At 44.7% G+C, this 23,602-nt stretch overlaps 1 protein-coding gene across 1 annotated transcript in view; it reads left to right on the top strand.

Annotated features, from left to right (window-relative positions):
• PIEZO2 (piezo type mechanosensitive ion channel component 2) overlaps window positions 1–23,602 on the top strand; it is a 339,105-nt gene that overhangs the window by 53,705 nt on the left and 261,798 nt on the right. Inside the window, exon 2 of the mRNA XM_057526094.1 lies at window positions 8,164–8,259. Within this exon, the coding sequence (XP_057382077.1) occupies window positions 8,164–8,259 (96 nt within the window). The remainder of the gene's footprint in view (window positions 1–8,163; window positions 8,260–23,602) is intronic.

Genomic DNA, 23,602 nt, shown 5'->3' with positions numbered 1-23,602 from the left:
TTGACTGTTTTTCTTATATGAAGCCATCAAATTCAATGGTTCATCCTAATAGTTTAGACATACTGAGAGCAACATAAATGGAGGAGTAACTTTCCAAATTTGAAATCTTGCTGTACCTTATAGATGGTAAACTTGTGAATCGGACTTGGCATGAAAAATGTAAGTAACCAAAAATCCAGTAAGGAGCTTTGCTGTCTTATTAGGGTTCTAAGCACTTCTCTTAGGTTTTTCAGAGGACCAATCATGTAAAAATCCAACTATAGTGAATTGGTAGTCCAATAGAATTTGTATATATTAGGAAGATAAGTTAACTTTTGGGAAAATTACAGAAAAGTAGTGTTAATTAAAAATGAGATAGAATGAATAAAGTTAATTAAGAATTAAAAACTGGAATTCAAAAGTTAGTATAAAATTAAACATGAGAGATCATCAACCCTCTTTAAAAATTTTACTGAGGAGAATAAGTTTTAAATTCTTAAAGATTAATAATTTAATGTTTATAGACTAAATAGATATAATAGATTGATAGATTAAATCTTAATTGCAATTAATAATTAAAAAATTAAAAGATGAATCTACATTCTGCTAGTAATAGAATAGTAGAGAGGTATAGTGGTCCAGTTATAAATTGTTGAATTACATAAAAGTGAGTTGAGACTACTAAGTTAAAAGGTACCTTTCTCACATGAGAATAAATGTGTATATAAAGGATGATGAGTGATATCTTCAGAAATCAGTAAATACAGAGACACAGACCTAAGTGAGTCTCAGTGTCCCCGTCCACAAACACTAACTCTCCTCTTCAAGAGATTAAAAAAGAGCTACTATGATGGGTAGGCGAAGAAACAGTTTTAATGCTTGACCTTTCTCTGCATTCACTTGCCCAGCCTAATTTCTTATTCATCACAGTAGTAAGAGAGCAAGTTTTATTTTGAGGAAGCATAGGAGCTGTGGATTTAAATGCAGCGCTCTTCATACTCAGAGTGAAATAGATCTGATTTCTAATATAAGTGTTCAGAAAGCTTAAGGAATGATGTATTAGCATAAAAGCTTTATTTCCTCATTGCAATCACGAGAGACAGTCTGTGCTATTACTCTCTGGATCAGGTCGCCAGGTCAAGCTTGAGCATGGGATTTGCATTTTAAATATGACCACTTTCTATGAATAATTTGTAAAATTGTGAATGACATATTAAAAGATATTTTTAAAGGAGGAAAGAGTTAGCACTGTATTCTTTCTTTAAAATTTATTTTCTGCAAAGTCTACAATCAATCAGGATGAGTTTACAAAACTCAAACTTTTAATACTGTTAATAATATTCAATCAGGTATATATTAAATGAATTAAAATAGAAAAGAGAATCCTACCCTTTTACAATAATTTAAAAGGCAACAAAGTTTTAAACTCATGTGGCTGAAAAAAATCACACTAAGATTTTAGTGACCGTCTGGTTCAACTCATATTTTACAGATTGTACCCCAGGTTGTTTGGAAAAAAGTAGAAAACTCAGACCAAAGGCTTTTATCCTTTACAAATAATATACTTTCACCTTATTTTTCCTTAGATTCCTTAAAATTTTTAGTAAACTGAGTAATGGTTATGATTTTCTGCTAAAACAGTTTGATTCTAAGTTCTATTCCCTGTAAAAGTCCTGTTTTCCTGGAGGCTTTACTCTAAAATTACATTCTTTTAACTAACTTCTATGATGAAATTAACACCCAATATATATTTTTCCCAGTTTCATTGAGATACAGTTGACATGTAACATTGTGTAAGTTTATGTATCGATTTGATACATCTGTATATTGCAAAATGATTACCTCTGCAGCTTAGCTAACACCTTCACATAATTACCGTTTCTTTTATGTGATGAGGGATTTCTGTTTTTTGAAGTGTCAGAAACACGTGACTGATGGATTCAGTGTTGACTGACAGACTCACTGGAACAAAGTCAGCTTTCATACATCTCTGGATAAAAAAGTAGTGTTAAAATATAGGGACCATTTCTACATGTGTTTTCTTATTTGGTGAATATTTCTGTTCTCCTCTGTGTCCCACATGTGTGAACACACTCATGGTGGTGTGGGGAGCATAGGGCAGGCACTTCATGGTAAGAGTGTGTGGGCAGATGTCTGCCTTTCTGAACTGTAGTGGGAGGGACCATCTGGTGTCCTCTTTCTTGAAGAACTAATTTTTGCAACTTTCTGAAGGAAGCACTTGGGACAGGACCTCCGCTGGATGTGGAGGTCAGAGATACAGGAAGAAAGAAGGGAGTAATCTTGTCTTGCCTGTTGGCTGCCTAAAGCATCACCACGTGAAACATTTATAAGTTTCACCGGATGTAAAACACAAGCGTATGTCCTGGGGGAAAGAATTTACACAGACAATGAATGAGGTGACTTAGCAGCCTTTCCTGTCTCTCATTTCTTTGATGGTTTTGCTTCCTTAGGAAAAATCTGCAATTGTTGGTTTTTTTTTTTTTTTTCTGCTGCATTGTAAGTACTTTGCAGCTGCTTCTCTTGTCATTACTGTTTTTATAAAAATCACCATCCTTCTAAAAGCCATTGATTGCTTCAGAGCACAGAAGGAAAAATATTAAAAGTGTAAACACAAAATAATTCTAGAATCACTGAACTGACTATTTTGTCTCTTGGTACTGAAGTTGCTTATTCTGAATAATGTGTATCTACTGTTCTGGCAACTGTTAAATAAAGCATTCTGAGGTCATAAAGAGTATTTAGAATGTACTTAGTTGAAATGGAGGTTCTAAACATGTAAGCTTTGTTGTTTCGCAGGCCATTCGTGGTGAGGGGCTCTTTGGCTTTGCTGAATGGTGAGGAGGAAGAGAGGACACGTTTTTGCTAAAATATTCAGCTCTGAGGGCACTTACCTTTAATAACATAATTAAGATTATTACCTTCAACTATTATGGAAGTTAAAGTGTGCATAAACCTCTCCGTCATCGTGTAATACACGGGAAACTAGTACACGTGTACTGCAACACAAGTATTTTTATAGATGTTATGCGGCCATCTTAAAAATTTCCTATTTGCAAGAGATTTTCCCCTTTCTATATTGATTAAACTCTAAGCTGTCAAAGTCACATCAATCGTTTCTCCAACTTGCAGAGTTTTTCCTAAACCGCCTATCAGTTTTCACCTCTAGAAAATGAAAGGTGTTAATGAGATCAGTCCAGTTGTTTACAATTCAAATGGCAGCGCTCGTGTCTATATTGCTCTTCACGTGATGACTTGTCTCGCAGTTTCTAATTGTGAGCTCTCTAGTCCTGGCAAGGTCTTTTTTAGGGAAATTCCTGTTGTCATCCTTCGAGGGAAATTTCCATATAACTTTGGATGGTCAAAACCAGGTAGAAATAGTGGAAAAGACAGTGCATTCTTGGCTAAAGTGAAGAACGTTTTTCCTTAGAACACCTTGATCTGCACTGTAAAAAACTGCACTGCCAACAATAAAATCCTTGAGGCAGGGGACAGAGGTCCAGGAGCCTGGACGGCCCACGAGAGGCATGGGTACCAGCATCTGATAGCTTTTTATAGGAGCAGGGCTGTGTTCTGGGACTCCAGGTCCTAGACCAAGACAACATTACGCTGGATAAAGGAGCATTGCTCTTTGACTTCTGAGGCTTTTCTAGCTCAAATGTGCCTTATTGACAAGTTCAAAGGCATATTTTGCTCTAGGTGGGTAATGCACTTAGATATGGCATTCAGAGTCCCCGTAAGCTCAGGTGACTCCTGGGTAGCAACTTCACACATAAAATCAGAAAATTCAGCAATTTAGGCCACTGTCATCAACCAAACTGGATAATTTTAGACAAAAATAAACGAAGGTGGATTTTTAGAAGTGGCTTGATTTTTTTGTGTGTGTGTGAAAGGTTGGGTATTAGTCATCTGTTGCTGCATACAAATTACCCAAACATTTAGCAGCTTAAAGCAACAAACCCTGATGCGGAGTTTCTGGAGTCGGGAATCCGGGGAGGTTCAGCCGGTGCCTCTGGCTCAGGCTCTCTCTCACGGGCTGCAGTCAAGGCCGGTGAGGATGTAGTCAAGGCCGGTCAGGCTGCAGTCTCTGGGGGACTTGCTTCCAGGCTCACTTGTGTGGCCGTTGGCTGGTGTGGGCCGGCTGCTGGCTGGAGACTGCGGCCCCTTTCCTCCGGGCCTCTCCTCGGGACAACTTGTAGCCTGGTGGCTGGCTCCACTCAGGGACCAAGGGGCACCCAGGGTAGAAGCCACCAAGAGCTATCCTGCTACTTTCACTGACTCTGGTCACTGGCAGGGAGCCCCTGGGTCCAGCCCACACTCAGGAGCCAGGGGATCACACACGGGGACCATTTAGAGGCTCCCTACCACCCTGGGTCGTCCTTGCTTCTCTTTAAGCATTTGGGACTTTGTTATAAATAATGGTAACTAAAGGTTCTGCCCTGAGAACCCAAGAGTGGTCTCCCTTCTACCCCCTGCAAAGTTAGTCATTGGGAATTTCCTAAGTTTACACATTTCCACTGTGCATTATATGAAACCTTACAGAATGAAGTTATAAAACTGAAACAGCGACAGGCATCCTGTGGAGGGAAGGTTCTGGCCCCCTGAGCCCCTGACAGTTACCCGGGGACGAGTCAGGCAGGTGAGGACGTGGAGCTGAGGCCGCCAGGCTTCCGGACGGAGGCGCAGGCTCAGGACGAGCTCCCGGGCTCCAATCTCAGCCCGGCCACTTGCTGTGCTTCCTACTCCTGCTGCTTTGTCATGTGTAGAGAGAGAGAGTAAAAACAGGGTCTGTGAAAGGAGGGTGGTGAGAGTGTGAGTTAATGCACAGATAGGGCTTGACACAGGGCCATGCTCCTGTGAGCTGATACTGACATGAGCTCACAGCAGACACATGCCCTGGGCACCCTCTTTAAAGTGATACCATCATACAAGTAAGCTCTAGTTTTCTCTTTACCCAGAAATACACAGAATTAGGTAATTTTGCTGCACGATGTGCATTAACATTAAAAACCCCAATGCTAAAATCAAAGCGACATTCCACTCGATTAAATGTTTATTTGGGGCAGTGCCAGTGGTGGTGTTTTGATGCTATTGGGAAGGCTGTAGCTTTCATATCCTGGTTTCCTTTTCAGGCACCCTCGTGGCTTTCATTCCATTTCACACACTTATTCCTGTCTATTCTTCTTGTGAGCCTGAGAACCTCCTGTCCCCCGGTCCCTGGAGGTAACAGAGATGGTCACAGACACATGGACAAATGATCGTGACCCTGGATGAGAAGAGCTCTGGGAGAGGCACCCCCAGCAGAAGGAAGGCACCTGGTTTGGGGGAGGAAACACTGGACCAGAGCAGGAACAGGCTGGATGCAGGAAGGTGGTCCAGCGCCTTCGAGGCCTTGAGGCCAGAAGCAGCACAGGGCAGGGCTGTTCAGCCGGGCAGCTGCTTGGTAGGCAGTATGCGTGTCGGTGGGACAGGGAGCTGCAGGCCCAGGCAGGAGCCAGGTTGCAACCTTGATGGAGGGTGAGATCCATCACTTAGTCAGTGTTGCAGAGTGGACACTGAGTCCTCTGATCCCTCCCAAGGCCCATGTGACCCGGCCCCATCCAGGACTGCCTGGGCCACTGTGGGCCAGGGGTAGTCAGACAGGCTGGGGGCTTCGCTGCCATGTGGCCCGCTGCTCATGGGGTGGCTGGTCACCCCCTCACCGCCTCACCTCAGGGCTTGGATCTCACCTCCTGGGTGAGCCCTGCCTTCAGTGCTCCTAGGGGATGCAGTGGCCGCCTCCTCCACCCCAGGGTCCTGTCCCCCTTGCTGCTCCCCACCCCCGAGTTCTTGTTTACAGGGTGCTCATCTTCCAGCATGGCTTGCAATCTTCTATTGTGCTTATTGTTTACCATACATCTCCCCTCCTGAATGTGAAGGGATGCTGGTCAGTCCCAAGGACATAGTATGTGCTCAAAAAATATTTAGTGACTGGATGAATAACCAAATGTGTTTTGGGTTGTTAAGGAACGTCAACTCTGGATGAGAAATAAGAGACAGAAAAAAATAGCTAGAAAGACAATCCAAACATGGGTTCTTGCTCTTTTATTTTGCCTCATTTATACATTTTCCTGTCCAGTGATAGTGTGGAAGTTTCTTCCTGCTTTGGGTCTTTCATAAAGGAGGTTGGGAGTGTCCACGGTGGTAAACAAAGCTACCATCATGTGCACGACCCCCGCGGGATGAAAAAGCACTTCTGTTGATTCCTTCCTCCCCCCACAGCCTCCCTCACTGTACCCTGCTTGCCTGTCATTGTCCAAAGGAAGCCACCAGCAGCCGGGACCCCATCTCCTAATGCCATGTGCATCCCACTCTGGTCTGTCCCCAGGTCCCAGATGCTCTGACTCTGCGGGCAGGAGCACCCAGGCCTTGCCCGTGCTGTGTCTCCCCAGCTCAGCCCTCTGTGGCCTTGTGAGCCCCTGCACAGCCCTCTTGTTTCCTGCTCCTGGTGATGTTCCCCTTGCGCTTCCATCTCTCAACTCCCATCCCCCTGCTGGGTCTGCATCCCTTTCTGGAGACTGTCCTGGACACCCTTACAGATGATCAAATGACCAACCCCTCTCTCTGTTGTAGTAAACTTCTTCCGTGAAAACTTTTCTTGTGAAAATGGACTTCCCCGGTTTTTCTCCCATCTGTCCTCAGTTTTCTGCTGCCTTTTTCTTCCGTACCTGCCCGTTTTCCCTTCCCCATCTCACCCCCCTGTCCCCCCCATGTAGGCAGCTGCCTCCCCTTGTTGCTGTAGCCTTTGGAGAGTCCATCTCCGCATCTCTCTCGGGTCACTGAGCAGCGATCCTGCCCACTCTATCCCTTGACTGTTTCCATCAGGGCTGAGTCCCATGGTTGGATTCCGTGAATGTGTCTAAAGGTTAACTTACCGCTTTCTCCTTAAATGTCTTATTTTCCTCCACGGCAGGAATCCTTATCACCACGGTCGTGAGCCTTGGAGTCACTTTTGTGTAATTTCTCTTCCCATCTCTCCATATTTATTGTACCAAATGCCTTTTTATTCCGCGTGCTGCTTCTTAAGTTCCGTTGTTTCTGCACCATTTACACCTTGTTGCTGCAATACTGAAGTTTCCCTTCCCACCCGTCCAGCCCACGTGCAGTCTTCAGATCACTCTTTCTGAAATGTTTTCTCCTGATCCAGATGGTCAGGGACTAGTTCTTTCAGCTCCACGTTCTCTCCACTTTCTCTCCGACTAACTTTTGTTCCAACACTTCTCCATCCTGTGAATCCGTTAAACCGATCTCATCCACACACGCATACTTACTCCTTCTCCCCCCTCAGCCTTCCTTTATTCATCCAGTAAGTCTATTTTTAATGCTGTAAGGCGCTCATTTTCTTTCTACATGGATGCTGCACGCCACCCTCTCCCTGTCTGGTAACGAGGATCCTCACCACAGTTGCTCGTGTTTTCGAGGGCTTCCCGGGTCTAAGACTCTGGCCAGGCGTTTAAACCTTCACTCCTCATCGTAAGCCTCTGAGTCAGAGACGGTTATTAGACCCATTTCATAGATGAGGAAGGGGAGCTTGGGGAAGGAAGGAGCACATCTCTGACCTGCCGTGCTCCCTTTAAGACGAGCTATGCAGAGCAAGAAGCGTAGACTTGGGGCCTGAGTTTAGTTTTGTCTCCGTCACCTCCTCGCTGGGAGCTCCCAGGGAGTGGGTGAGTCTCTGGGCCTGGGAGCCTTCCTTATCAGAAGGGGACTAATCAGATAACTGGGGTCAGGCCCGGCCACAGAGCATTTGGCAAATCTTTTCTTTTCTTTTCTTCCCCTTCAGTCTCACCTCTTCTTCCATCCACAGCCTTAGGCGAACGCCTCAAACCCTCACAGCCCCGTTGCCTGTGTTTCCGTAGCAATTTTAATTTGCCCAGCTTAACTTTGTGACGTATTTCGGGCCTGCCTTCAATCAGGTACGCCGATGCTGCCCTCTTGGTTGGGTTCTAAGAGCGGGGACCGTGCGTTTTCATTCCCGTTTCTCATCACGCTCCGAGTAATGATGGGCACAGAATGGATGCTCTGTTTTTCCTTCCTGTTTGAAGATCTGCTCCAGAGATGCCGCCTGATGCCGTGACGCCTAAGGCTGTCCGTCACTAACGCCTCTCCCCTCTTCTCCCCCCGCAGCCTGTGCGTTCCGGTACAATGGGCTCTCCTTCGTCTACCTCATCTACCTCCTGCTCATCCCCCTGTTCTCAGAACCAACCAAAGCCACCATGCAAGGTAAGAGACCTTTGCTACTCTGTACCACAGCTGAGTGTGTCTGGGGGCTCCCCGGGGCTGTCGTCATCTGATGGGAGAGATGCCGGTCCAGTGGGGAGCGGGGTCACACGTCTCAGCAGTAGAGCTGTGTGGCACTTGGTGGTGACATGTTTTTGTCACTCACACAGCTGTCTTCCCCATACAGGTTCCCTGGCAGGCCTGTATTTGTAGGTTTGCAGACAGCCTGGAAGGGTTTGGCTGATTAAGAGCAACTCAGTGTGCTGTCATTAAAATGAGGCAGACGGGGTGATAACAGTGGCACAGATTTGTGTATTCTCTCTGCTGGGGAGAAGGAGGTGGCAGGCAGAGAAGAGGTCTCTGAGCCCCGGAGCAGGAGACCTGGGGAGGAAGCCGGGTGCGGTCGTGGCTGCTTCACGTGTCAGCTGAGAGCTGTCACATGTGCCTCAATCAAGTGCAGAAAGAGAGAGATTCGAGTTCTCGTTTCTCAAGCGTGTTCCTGCAAACCTTTAGATCCCTTCCCCGTTGCTCTCCAAGCACCTGAAGGCATAGAAGGAAATAGTGCCTCTGTTTCCCGAGGCTCTGATGAGGAAGCCTGGTCTGGTTGGTACATTTACACATTTGAAGTTCTTCCACAAAGATAGAAGTTAAACCGCACTGAGTTAATTTAATTCAGTGTTTTTCAAAACAATGCCATTACAAGAAATAAGGACTGTGCCCAGTGCCTTAGTGAGTGTGATGGCCGTATGTTTACAGGAAGGGATGCAAAGTTGGGTTTGACCTGGGGATGGCCATGGCTCCGGGTTGCCAGCCCACGGTGCTGACTTTTCAGGAAAAGCAGTAGAGACTTGGTATAAACAGAGCATAAAATCATGACTTTATCTCTCCGATTCTCCCCCTGACTATTACATTGATTGTGGGTCTTTTGATCATTCATCCTAATGGTTAGGACTGCAGATGCTCTGTTGATTTTCCTGCCTTAGGAAGAATCTAAATAATAGCTCTTCTAAGTCACTTAAATCCTTAATACACAAAATTAAGAAGGGCTAGAGAAATGTGAGTCTATACAAATCCTCATCAAACCAAAAATATGCTGTTTATGGGACCCCACCCATTCCAGCCTCATTCCTAGAGTCCAACATAAACAAAGATGTTTAAACAGAATAGCTTCTGGCCTCAGAACCAAGTTGATAACATACAGGTGACTCCTATTTCATGGCTGGGAACTCATGTTTTAAAGAAAGAAGGTTTCATACATATTTAGCATTAAGTGCTTTAAAAATGAGTACCTGTTTGTACTCCATTAAATGATCTATTGCTTTTCTATCAGGGTGTCCCCTTGTTTTACCTGGAAACCAGGTCAGTGGGATTCCCCTTCATACTTATGCGATGATGCCTGGCTTTGCCTTCTTCCCAGACTACCCAGCCCTGCTCTGCCCAGTGGTCTCTGTAGGGGTGATGGTGGCCTGGGATGTGCGGCTTAGTCCTTGTGTGTGTCAGTGGCCCATCGTCTGCGCCTGGAGTGCAGGGAGTCACACGGTCAGGAAACTCATAGGTGAAACGTGAAATCAGAGGCAAAGAGCAGTTCCTGTGTATGGGGAGAAATATCCTGAATCACCAAAGTGTCACAAGGTCAGAGCACAGACAGCATCACGGTGCACAGGTGTCTGCCATGTCTCCCTCCCAGGCGCTGAGAGACGAACAGCTCAAAGGGAGCCCGCAGGCATCTTTCCAGTCGGTACCTGGCGGCAGGGCTGGGATTGTGTGTCCTGTCCTTCCGTCCTTCCTGAGGGGCGTGGCTGAGACCTCATAACCTCATTTATTTGCTGTGTCTGAAAACGCACAGGGACTCGAGGGAGGGAGGCCCCCATTTGACTTTTGTGAGCATGTAGGACTCTCCATCCGGCATTTCCACATCTGTGATTCGAGGCACCCAGGCCGGGCGTTTCTGGTGGGGTCCAGGGCTTGGGCCATGTGGTCCAGGATGAAGCCTGTGTGGCGTCCGCGCAGACGGTGATGGGCCCGGAAGGGTGATGGCTGTGTGGCTTTGCAGGGGGCCTTGGGGTCACACACACTCGGCCTTTCAAGTTCCTGTTGATACTCATTTCTCACAAACAGGTAGGAAAGTCCAGTGTCATCTGGGAGAACCCAACAGCATCCGCTCTGCCTGGCGGTGTAGGGCCTCTGCCACACACGCACACACACATGAACACTCGTGCACACGCACACACATGCACACACACTCGCAGGCATGCACACTTGGGGCCTGGAGGAGAGGCACCTTGAATCTGCCATCAGTCAGTGTGCAATTCCTCCCTCTCTTCTTTCTCCTTGGATTTCTCAGCAAGAGTCAGATGTTGGTGTAGTGCATCCCACAGTGCCCAGGGGGTCTCAGCGAAGCCCCTCTCCCTGGGCGGGGAGTCTCTCCACCCAGGCAGCTCTCTCGGCTCCTGGGATGCTCTCCTTGGCCCCTCGGCCTTCCAGGGTCTCACCCGAGGCTGAGCCGAGGCCCCACTTTGCTACATCACTGAGTCCCTTCTAACGCACCCCCTTGAAGATGGCTAGGATTTTGCTGTTTTGTTAACTGCTGCATTTCCAGGACATGAGACAGTGTCTGTTGTGTAGCAGGCAGTCAGTAAATATTTATGGAATGAATGAATGAACGCATTCATTTCTAGAGTCTAGAGCTCTAGGAGCATTTAGGAACGCAACCCTAGTCCTCTGCTTCCCTCAACCTCTACGAGAGCAAACGTCACAGAACAGTTCATCACCTATACCTGTCTGTCCTCTGGGGACAGAAGCTCGGGGCAGGGGGATAGGCTATGGGAGTTTGCTATTTTAGATTTATTGGGGATCAGGGGATATGAGTAATTGAAGAAATCAAAATGTTCTATGCTTTTCCTTACAACGTTAGGCATTTTATTTAAGCCTATGATACTGTAAGAAGGGCAGTAAATCTTTGCTTGCTGTTCAGTTAGCAGTGTGCTTTGCATTTAAATTGAGACTTCACTCCATTAAATAGGAACTAATATATAATTAACTTCGGGTGGTCCAAATATTCCAGGTTGATGAGATATTAAGTTCTTTAACCAGACGCATGTTAGGTTCCCTATACCTTATGTGTAATGAGTACCCCCATCGGCCAGTATGGTGGGAGGGTTGGTATTTTCTTTGGATGGAATGTAAGTGGTAAAACGTACGAGATGTGGAAGAAGTCCATATACTGTATATACTCATTACATACTGGCTCGTGACAATATGACAGTTATTTTGAGGTACAACATTATTACTTTGAACGTCAGAGATTTAGAAATCTCAATCTCATAGCTAGTCCTAACCTCAAGATTTTTCCTTGTGCTCTTTAGGTATCAGCTAAGAATTGTGTGATTTCCAGCCTTTCTTGTTAAATAATATTTATATTAAGTAACCAATTACTAGAGAGCCAGTGGCACTGCCTACTAAGTATGTATTATTATTTACAGGCATCAATTAATTTAATTCCTACAATGACCTTTTGAGGGAGCTGCTATTATTATTAAAAACTATTATCAGAAATCCTCATGTTACTGACAAAGCCTGAGTTCGGGCGGGGTAAGAACAAGCCCCAGGACAGGGGCGCTCTGTGGGTGGCCACGCTTTTAACTACTGTGTTGTCTGATTCATGCCCAGGATGGAACACCATTCTCAGGATTTGCAAGGGTGGAGGGAAACCCACTCACTTAATAAATACTTGTTGGCTGATAGATTACCAGGCCCTGGGCACAAGGGTCTGGAGAGACAATATGGGTGTGTTTAAAGGAGACATTTTCATTTGCATCAGTGCAGATTGATGACATACGTGTATGTTATATAGAAAATACATCTTATTAAGTGTGATTGTTTATTTCTTTCAACAAATGTTCATTGAAAGACTGCCCTTCACGAAACGCTATGTTTGGGTTTGTGGAGGATAAAAATGAGAAGAAAACATGGTTCTTCACTGGCATGGCCTCCCAAACATGCTGGCTCTTATATATTTCATTGAATGGTAGCTCTTTCAAAGAGGTTGTCTTTGGAAGCCATAGATGTATTCCAATGACACTGTCATTTCTCTGAACTGACCTCAAATTAGTCCTCTGCAGTTGCCTTTAGAGTTTGCCTTAAATAGGCTCAATGGTGGCAAACCATTGTCCTTTTAAGGAGGGTCTGATCTCATAGTATTTGGAGTCAAGTTTGATGAGGGAAAAACTGGTGATGAAATCAGTCATGTCAATTTTAGAAAAGAAAAAGACAAAACCCAGAGTATTTAGTATAAAACAAAGTGTCTGAAGGTGACTCCTCATGATTGATAAGGAGGTTTAAGATTTATTGGCATGAGAGCACCACGGTTGATACACACGAATGACGAACACATGGAACATCTTTCCATGATGGGTTTGTGTGGATAGACGAGATCTAGGATGTCAGGCGAAATGAGATGCGGAAGCGAGAAGGCAGCATCCTGAAGGAGGTGTTGATTAGCTCGATCTACCGGGGAATCTTGACCACAAGAGTCAGGCTGCGCCTACCTGGCCCAGACCAGAGGCTCAGAGGGAGTATCTGCAGAGATCCGTGAACTGAGGGTGCTAATAGCATGTCACATTTCCTATGTGCCAGGACCTGTTGTAAGCACTCCCTGTGTGCTAACTCATTTAATTAGAGGTTAGGAAAAATCATGCATTGAAAAGGCAGAACCCCCTCCATTCTGGAATGAAAAAATAACCCACTGGGTTATAAATCCACTTAACCAACTAGGAACACTGCACAGTGAGGGGCCGGTGTGGGTGCTCCCTCCTCCTACCAAGGAGATTAGTGAGACTTAGTCACATTCGGGCCGGTCTAGACTCCTGATCTCCTGGTCTCACCCCACCTCACCAGCCCTTCTACGGGTCAGAGGGTGCCTTCCTCATAAAGCTGGGATAGACTGCTCCCTTCCCTGCACCTGACCATACTTTATTAGATTTTGATTTTGTAAATGCTCAGAGTCCCGAGTCTTTTTCAGTTGGTTTCAACAGAAAGTTTTACATCCTTGCATGCACTTTGGATAAACGACAGCTCTAACTTTATCAATAAAGTGTCCGGGGTCTGGGGTGAGAGACACACATCTGGCTACAGTGTGAAATCTGGGATTTGCTGGAAATCGCTTGCTTGGTCCTGCCTGCAGCTTGTCTTTGTTCATGTGCCCTCCTGCAGGCTGCGGTGGGTAAGAGGATCTTCTCCATTCTTTTGGGGGGAGAGTCATTTACTTATTGGGGGCTGCTTGAAAAGGAATTCTCCGAACGTCAAGACTACAACACTTGCTGGGCAATATTAGCCGTTGACCTACAGCAAAGATATCGTAGAAGCATCATCATCTAATCAGTTCACGTGTGAAATGTTTATGTCACACCCACTCACACACACACACACACACACACACACACACGCCAAAGGAGCAGAGATGAGTGTTGTCTAAGGAGGGTAATTATTTCTAACAGCAAAGCTGTCTTCTAGACCAAGGACCCATACTCACTGGGAGCCTTCTCTGAAATCGGACGACATTAGTAGGTGAGAACAGAACTCCCAGTGGTGGAGGAAAGGGAAGGGCTTTGGGTGCTGGGTGGGTCTTTCTTAATTTAAGTCTCCCTGTTCAGTTACGAAGGCCAGGTCCTCCCGGAGCAGGTGAAACACAGATGTGGGTCCAGCCCTCGGCTGAGGCGGTCAGGTTGCCAAAGGAAAACAAAAGGGCGAAACTTTCAGGATTTGCCCTCCAAATATTTTTCAATATGGGGTTTCATGAAAAAGATTTTCTCCTCCCTGTTAGGAAAGGAGTGGGTCTCTGAAATATCTTTTTTTTCCTAATTAGCTTTGCTCTGTTATTTTGAGCAAGGTAGCAATTCTTTTTCTATATTTGCTTGTGTTTACACTCAGAAGTTATTAAGAAGGTAGTTTTTCTCGTTACTGGGATCTCTTTCAACATTTGGGAGGGGGCGGAACTAGACAGGGGTGGTAATGGAGAGGCTTCATTGTGCTTTGAGGACAATTGTGAGCAAGTGAAATTTTAGCAGGTCAAGTTCACTTTTGTAAACTGTTGCCAAAGTTATTCCAAGATGATAGGGAAAAATATTTTCTCTCCATCTCTGAACAGGGGGTCCTAGTTTAAGAGGAAATTGTAATCATCATGGAGTAGAGTGTGTGTGTGTGTATGTGTGTGTAAAATAATCACCAGAGGGCCTTGCCCTGAGGTTCTGACCCAGGGTACACTTTACCAGAATCACTAAAGACTCCCTGAGAAAAGAAAAATGATGTTCCATTTGCCGACATGAAGAGGCAAAGAGGTCTGTAACTTGTAAAGACGTGTTTAGACGTCAGAGAGGAAATAGTAGCAGATATTTTAAACTGCTTGCATCTGGTTTTTGTTGAAAACACTGTTAGTCTTTATACCATTAGGCTTATTATTACTATGGTTTATTATGTCATCATAAAGCAAAAGGCAAGAAAATATTTAATTGAGCAAATTATTTGGGGTAGATGTTCTGTTACCAATATCAGCTCACGACCAAACAGAATGCTACCAAAATGATTAGATGCTTGTTTCTTGAATTTTTGAATAAATTAGTGATAGGTCTTTTAGGTTACTTTATCTGTCCCTTTGAGGGGGCGGTGGTTGTTTTGGATTTGGCAAAGACTATCCAGTGACACAGAAGAACTTTGAGGCAATGCATATAACTCTCAGCTCAGGAAACATTGGGTTGTATTATTATATGACTAAGGAGAGGTTTTCACAAGTCCTAAACTTTGTGCTTTATCTGGCTGTGATAAACCAAATCTGCAGTGTGGCCTCACCTGTTATGTAGATGCTGTCTGTCATGACAGGGAAGGGGGTCACCTGGACGGGATGTCAGTTGGCTGATTCACGCTTCAAATCACTTTTCTTTTGTTTACTCACTTGATAAACATTTACTTGTGCCTGGTCAGCGCTGTCCTGGGTAGTTGGACGCTGTACGGTAAATGGCACTGTCTCTCTGGCCCCAGGATGTGAATTAACAGCACGATTGTGGGCAGGTTCCTTCGGTTCTCAGAGTCCTGCTTTCCTCCTGTGTTGAGTCCTGGTGCTGGTCTTGATCAGAACCTTAAGAGGTCTGCCAGTGGGGTCAAGTTCGTGGACACGCCGCCCTGTGCTCTGTGCTAAACAATGGTTAAAGAGCCCAGAGAAGGAGATCATCACTCTTCTCTTACTTTAAAAATTTATTTTCCCTTTGAAAGGGTTCAGCTGACTTGATTTGCTTCTGTGTGTATTTGAAGTCAATTTATTGCAGTTTTGAAGTTGGCTTACTTCAAAGTCTGGATGAGACTAATTTCTGATGGATTCACTTGTTAGAGTCTAGGCTTTACTTCGTGGGGAACTATTTCTCTTAAACAGACCCACGTGTATTTGCACAGATGCATACAAAAGAACCCTTTGAGATGACAACTTACATTTAGCTTTCAAACAGTGCGAATTATTCATTAGAAGAAAAATAAGTAGATAATACATGCTTGCTCTTTGCCGGGCAGCTCCCCCAAGCTTTCCAGACAGTAACTCCCTGAGTCCTTCTAACACTCCTGTGAGATAGGAATTCGTATTGTTTATATTTTACAGACAGAGAAGCTGTGAAACACACAGAGGTTCATGAATAATTCCTGAAATGAACATTTTAAAAATTTGATCCAATGAGTGAAAGCTTCTAATATAAATAATTCAGTTACCGACCGAGGCATTTCCCACCTTTGACTGGTTTTATTATAAAATTAATACAGAGTGAAAATAAGTGGAGGGATTTTGCATGTAATCCAGCTGCCTTATGACAATATAAGTGGACAATTATTGTACTTTAAACCACCTTTTAGGATATTTGCTCAGCATTAAGCAGAGAAGAGAATCCCAAGGATAAGTTTTTTTTCTGAATGTTTAAAAATTATTCATTTATTATGTATTGACTAAAAGACCATTCACCTTTCTTGATCTCATTCAATAGGTTATGTCGTATGATATTGATACACAGTATGTGTTCGATTTCTTTTGTTCACTGAATGAGCATCACTGCGCATCTGTAGTGGGTGGCCAGCCGGGTGCTGGTGCCCCCGGTGACCGTGACACTGGTCCTTCTGAGCGCCTAGCTCACCGTTTAGCACGCCCCCTCCCTCCATTCTCCTCATCCCCTCCCCTTCCTCCCTCCTTTCCATTCTCACTCTCTTCATTTATTTTTAAAATTAGTTTTGCCTAAATATATATCCTGCCTTTCAAGTTGCCAATACTCTGTGCACTTAAGGAGTATTTGGGGAAGACCACTCTCTGCCTCCTCTGCTGGCCTGGCGCCCATGATGCTGGTGACACAGAGTGGGCTGGCCTGGAGGCCCGCCCAGAGCCCCAGACCTGCAGGAGGACGGCCTGGAGTCCGGGCATGTGTGTGTCCTGGAGTGGCCTCTTCTTCTTTGTCCCCCTGCAGCCTGGCCACCCATGACCAGGGTTACAGGGTCCATTGGCAACTGGGTGCAAAGGACTATTCTTCTCTTCTCCATCATATCGGGTTCCTTTGGATCTAATGGCCTCTGCAAGAGGAAAATTGCTCGTCTAAGATTCAGGGGCGCCTGGCAAGCTAGTGCTGCCGCCTGGGTGGGGATGTCCCCCTGCCCCACAGCAGATCTGAGCTGCTCTTCCCAGACCCCTGCCCCCACACACACACACACACACACACACACACACACACACACACACACACGCCTCTTTAGGATCAAGGCGTTGATTCTCTCCATTGTCTGGCATGATGGTGGCCAAGGGCTCACGGCCCTGCCCGTCCATCTCTGAGCACCGTCCCAAGCTGAGAGGGTCCCTCCAGGTGGTAGATGTGGCCCCCATTTTGATGACTGGTTATGGTGGCGTCTCCTTGCCTTGTTCTGGGACAGTCCTGCTGTCTCAGCTCTGGAGCTTCCTTTGGCGTCGTCTGAGCCTCTGTCATCACCGAGTTGCACCCCAGCCTCTCCCTCTCCCCGGCCCTGCTGCCCTCCCTCCCTCCACAGTCTGTGTCCCTGGCCTGAGCGGGTCATCTAAGACCTGCTGACACAGGGCCCTGGCCAGGAGGGCCCGTGAAGGCTGGATTTTGGCCCCTGTTGTGCTGACCAAAAGAACAGGATTGTGTGCTTCTAGGAGAAGGGGTCCCTACTCCAGTACAGGATTGTGTGCTTCCAGGGGAAGGCGTCCCATGGGTGGGGGGAGCCAGCAGTGGCCCTGCAAAAAAAAAAAAGGAGGGGAAAGCACATTTTAGAGCAACACACAGTTTTCCTGAAGATGAGCCCCATTTACTCAACATGATCCTATCAATTCCCCTCCTAACTTCCTCAGCGTTCTTGAGAAGTGCGCTGAGTGATTACCCGGCAGCCATTAGTCTGTAAGGTTCCGGCCTCAGCCTCCCCAGAGGGACCTGGCCATGCAGAGGCTGCAAAGATCCATCACTGCTCCTCTCAGTTGAGAGGCAGAAAGCGAGCAGAGGAAGCGGCTAATAGCAAGGCCGGGTCTGGACGGCGGAGTGATGGGCACCGAAGCCGCAGGACCAGGGTCTTCCGGTCACGGAGGCCTTACCGCCTGCCTCTGCTGTTCCTTTGTTCCACAATTACTCGCTAGCGGACTGCGTGATAGGTGAGGATTAATTATCTGTTTGCTGCCAGGCTCATTCAACGGCCAGCTTATTGGAAGGCATGATCATGCATGCTGGTCGCCGCTGGCTGCTTGTTCATGGAAACAAGTGTTGGGCAAACACTCGTTCATCTGATGAGCTGACAATGGTAATGGGGGCTGGTGGGCTGCACCTGTCTTTAAATAGCAGTGACGGGCTCTGTCATTCAGCCAGATGCTGCTCATCAAATATTCAGCAGCCAGAGCTTTTACAAAGGCCTTTCATCGGCTCACGTACAAGCAGAAGGGAGAAAGGAGGCCAAGCTTCTGAAAGCTGGGCTGGGCTAGGCTTATTTGTTTGGAAACGGGGCAGCAGCTCGTTGGAAGGAGGGATGATTAGAGAATGGTTATCTGGGGAATTTAAACATTTGTGGTCCGGAGTTTTGCTGTTTTTTGGACTTTGTGTGTAACACCCTAACAGAATCTCAGTGAATGAGTCCCCTGCATTAATTCCTGGGATCGTCTGTCACAGAAAGATAGACTTACACTGAGTGGGGGACAGGATGAAGTATTGATTGATTCATTCATTCACTCATTCATGTGACAAATATTTATGAGGCATTTATTGCAAATAATATGTTAAGAACTGGTAATACAACAGAAAGCAAAAGTAAACAACATAGCTCTATAATCCAGAAATTTACTCTCCATTTGGTAATACTAAAGGATAAGTTTAACTTTTTAGACTACATTCTAAAGTCTAAATACAGTTGACCATTATCATTGGCAGATTCTGTATTTGTGAATTAAATTTATTTGTGACCCCAAAATAATAACGGTCACACAGCTTTCATGGTCATTGTCGGACCCAAGCAGAGCGGCAGGGGATTGGAGTTGCTGGCCAGTCACGTGCAACCGGGGAAGGTCAAGGCGAGGCTCTCCTTCTGGGTTCAGCTCAGACTGTGAACAAGTGTCCTGTTTGCAGTCTAGCTAGTGCCATGTGTACCACGTTTCTGTTCTTTGTGTTGGTGATGTTGCTGTTTAAAATGGCCCCAAGCATAGTGCTAAGTGCTGTCCTGTGCTTCTAAGTGCAAGAAGGCTGAACATGTGATCCTGCAATCCCACTCCTGGGTGTAGAACTGGAAAAGATGAAAACTCTAATTCGACAAGATACATGCACCCCTGTGTTCATAGAAGCACTACTTACAATAGCCAAGACACGAAGCAACCTAAGTATTCATCGACAGATGAATGGATAAAGAAGATGTGGTATATGTATATGATGGAATACTACTCGGCCATAAAAAAGGATGAAATAATGCCATTTGCAGCAACATGGATGGGCCTAGAGATTATCATACTAAGTAAAGTAAGTCAGAGAGAGACAAATATATAATATCACTTATATGTGGAATCTAAAAATGAATTTATTTACAAAACAGAAACAGATTCACAGACATAGAAAGCAAACTTATGGTTACCAAAGGGGAAAGGTGGGGGATAAATTAGGAGTTTGGGATGAAGATATACACACTACTATATATAAAACAGATAAACAACAAGGACCTACTGTAGGGCACAGGGAACTCTACTCAATATCTTGTAATAACCTATAATGGAAAAGAATCTGAAAAAGGATTATCTATCTATCTATATCAATATATAACTGAATCACTGCTGTACTGCTGAAACTAACACAACTTTGTAAATAAATTATGCTTCAATTTAAAAAAAAATGAAAAAAAAGAAGGCTGGGATGTGCCTTATGGAGAAAGTATGTTTATCAGAGAGACCGTGTTCAAGCAGGGGTCACGGTGCTGCTGGCCATGAGTTCACTGTTGATGAATCTATTGAATAAGGTGTCTTTAAACAGGTTACGTATTGATCGGCTGATGAAAATGTTGTAACCAGAGGCTCCCAGGAACCTACTCTATTTCCCCGTACCATCCCATTCAGTGTTCAGGGCAACGTCATAGAGCATCACTACTGCAAATAACGAGTTAACTGTATACGTTTTACACTAGAATTTGGGGCTTAGGGTTCTAGTGACATAGAGCTTGAAGTAGGAGAGGAGAACGGTCATACTGTTTGCAAGGGGTTTCCTAAAATTGCGGCTAGAATTTTCTTTAAGGTGAGTTATATTAAGACATCTTGGACAATTGTGTGGCTGAGGAGAGCCTCTGTAAAGTTGTCACAACTTCTTTGGTGAAGTGTTCTCTATATTCGATTTGCAATTAGCTGTGTTTTTTCTGCATTTTTTTCTTAACGGCCTAGAATTTTAAACCTGGGACACAGATCTACCTCTGGATGTGCTGGGTGTTAGTGTCCTTACAGGAATGGTGCAGAGGAGGGCTGTGGAAGAAGCTTGCACTTTTTAAGCTTTCAGTGTTTAAATGACTCATTAATGTAATAATAATGCTATTTATTTTCACATTTCACAAAGACCTTTTACTTTCTTTCTTTCTTTTTTTTTAAAAAAATTAATTATTTATTTATTTTTGGCTGTGTTGGGTCTTCGTTGCTGTGCGAGGGCTTTCTCCATTTGTGGCGAGCGGGGGCCACTCTTCATCGTGGTGCGCGGGCCTCTCACTGTCGCAGCCTCTCCCGTTGCGGAGCACAGGCTCCAGACGCGCAGGCTCAGTAGTTGTGGCTCACGGGCGTAGTTGCTCCGCGGCATGTGGGATCTTCCCAGACCAGGGCTCGAACCCGTGTCCCTTGCATTGGCAGGCAGATTCTTAACCACTGCGCCACCAGGGAAGCCCCGATTATTTCTTATAATACTCACAATATCCTAAGAGATAGTATTTTCCCACCTTACAAACGAGGAAGAGGTTTAGGTTAATTTGCCAGATGTTTGTCAGATTATATATATATATATATATATATATATATATATATATATATAAAACATATAATTATACATATGTGTATATATATAACTGTCTCCTACATTTTTGTATCCCCAATTATGGCTCTAATGTATCCTAATTATGAAAGCTATGAAAGGATTGTTATCAGAACTCTTGGATAACGTCAGTACCAACATATTGATGAGACAGTTTTCACTTACAATAGGATTATTAAAAAACTGAGTAAGCTCTCTGTTTACTTCAGGAAGTATATATAGTTTGGGAGAAAGTGGATACTTTTTCCCAATGAATTTCATGAATTTTTCTTATTCTCAAGTCTTGTTTAACCTATAGATTTGTTCTCTCTCTCTCTCTCAACCTCTCTCCTACACAGAGACAAAATCTCTCTGACAAAATGACAAATTATTTACAGTCCATACATACATATGTATATGTAATAATTGTGATTACTGGAAAAAATAAAGTGTGGCCGAATTAAATTTGAATTTCAGATAAGTAACAAATATTTTTTTTGTATAATTTTGTCCCCAGTTACATGGAACATACTTACTAAAAATTAAATTATTCATTTTTTTTTTGAGATTCAAATTGAACTGGATGTCCTGCATTTTTATTTGCTAAATCTGGCAGCCCTAATAATAATCATACTTGTGTGTGTGTGTGTGTGTGTGTGTGTGTCAGGAAGGAGCTACTCACCACCTTTTCAGAAGAGATCGGGCGCATTCAGGGTGTATGGCCGTAGACGCCCCACCTTTTCAAGTCACCATTTGCTTGGCTCAGTTTGGGCTCCAGGAGACAAGCATTTGTAAACTCTGCTTTTCAGTTTCATGCAAAATGTTGACCTACCCTATCAGCTATTCATTCATACAAATATGGGATGATAACAGCAAAACATATTGGAAATGGGATCAGGCTGGACTTCGAGTTAGCCGATTAAACTTGTCTCTAGTATATGCCCCTCTTTTGCCAAAACATTTTTCGCTGAACTGTTTTGGGGTTAGAGCCAGCATGCTGATAAAACTGAAACCAAAAGTTATCAGCAGAAGAATACACTAAAGAAGTTATTTTCTGTGACTCATTTAACTATACATTTGATTCAACTTAGCAGGTTGGTTGTGGTCCCTGAGTCACTAGCTCGAGGTTCCTAGTGATGGTTTACAATGCACGGCAACTGCTGTGGGTTTTATTTCCTGCATCCCTTTCCTGCCTCCCAAAGAGTATGACACTGCAGTGACGCCCCATCAAACACACCCGTTCCGACTGGCCTGAATGAACACACATGTTATAACTCTTGGGGGAGATGGTTACACGGTGATCCGCACTGCCTTCCTCCTGTGGGACAGCGTCTTTCCTGGAGAGAACATTTGGCCTTTAAGGAGTAGTGTGAAATAGATGTATGGACAGGGGATGCTCGCCTACCAGGAGCTCGGAATATGGCCCTCTTGACCAGGACAGTGGGGACATGGTTAAAATGGGTGCGTAGACACTCTTTCTGCTCAGTTCCAGGTATAAGTTTTGATGTAGCTGCATTTTGCACAAAGTGTCAATATAGATAGTGCCTGCACAGATGTCACTGTCGGAGAATGAGGTGAAGGTGAAACAAGTAGATGAGTTCCTTACAGGATGTTTTACTCAGTTTTCCAAATTATATAACGTTTATATTTTTTACAAGTGGTATTCAAGCAACAATAATTTGTACTATTTTCCCACATTAAGAAGATCCATACAATTGACAGAGCAGGAAAATGAGCAAATTTAGTCTAAACACAAAAAGACCACAGATGCGGGGCGATAATACTGGAAAATAAACAATGACGAAATCACGGTTTCCTCCAGTTCGAACTATTTAGTTAAAAAACCCACTGACCTTTAGAAACAATGAAAGTGAGTGTCTGGAATGCAGGATGGGTTGTATGTGCTGTTTTGCTCTGAAATCACATCTCTGTCCCTCCCTGGGCCACGCTGCCCAGTACGCCCCTCCTCCGATCTGTGTGGGCCTTTCACAGCTCCTGGGCTTGGTCTGCAGTTTTCTTTCTCCTCCTTCCTGGAGCCTTGTGATTGAATTTGGGGAGCGTGTGAGTAGTGTGGCATCATCTAATCTCCAAGTGTCCACGTGTACCTGCACCTCACCGTTCAGGGTCCCCCTGGCCAGTCACCCCAGAGGGTTAGGGGCAGTGGTGAGAGCAGTTTAATTGAAGACAAGCCATTCAGTGGTTCAGGATTTTTTTTCCAGTTTTCCCACCTGCCATGGACCATCCAAATACCAACACCAGACTCCTCTTCCTCCTCGTCCTCACACCTTCAGAAGACACCCCAAGTTCTGGGCTGTGTAATGTGACCCATCCAGAGACAAGGTTCTGTTTCCACCAGAGGCAGCTGCTTTCTCCAAAACAGCTCCAACTGTGGCATTTCAAGGCCTTTTAGACAGTTCCCACTAACCCCATTTACTTGGCCTCATTTATACTTTTTTTTTCTAGAAAAATAAAGATAATTTAAAGTAACCCTTTATTGTGAGTACTGTTGGAGTTTAAGTTATGAAAAAACAAGAATTTGGGGGAAAGGAGGCTGAGGGAATCCAATTTCATGAAAATCAAACGTACTGGAAAGGAAAGCAGCACTAGTGCAAGAACTTAATGATGAGACCAAAATACACTCTTCACCCTGACAACGAGGTTCATTTTGGGGCTGGGACAAAAGCGTAGGAGAAAAGATTTCAGAAAGGGAAGTGCCCTACCATAAGTATAAAGTCAGCAAGTAACCCTTATATAAGTACATAGATAATATTAGACTATGCATTTTCTATATGAATGATACAGTACTGAACATT

Source organism: Balaenoptera acutorostrata, chromosome 13 (assembly GCF_949987535.1).
Source record: "Balaenoptera acutorostrata chromosome 13, mBalAcu1.1, whole genome shotgun sequence".
Lineage (NCBI taxonomy): Eukaryota > Metazoa > Chordata > Mammalia > Artiodactyla > Balaenopteridae > Balaenoptera > Balaenoptera acutorostrata.
The sequence above is the reverse complement of the archived record's forward strand: the minus strand, read 5'-3'. Positions and strand labels throughout refer to the sequence as shown.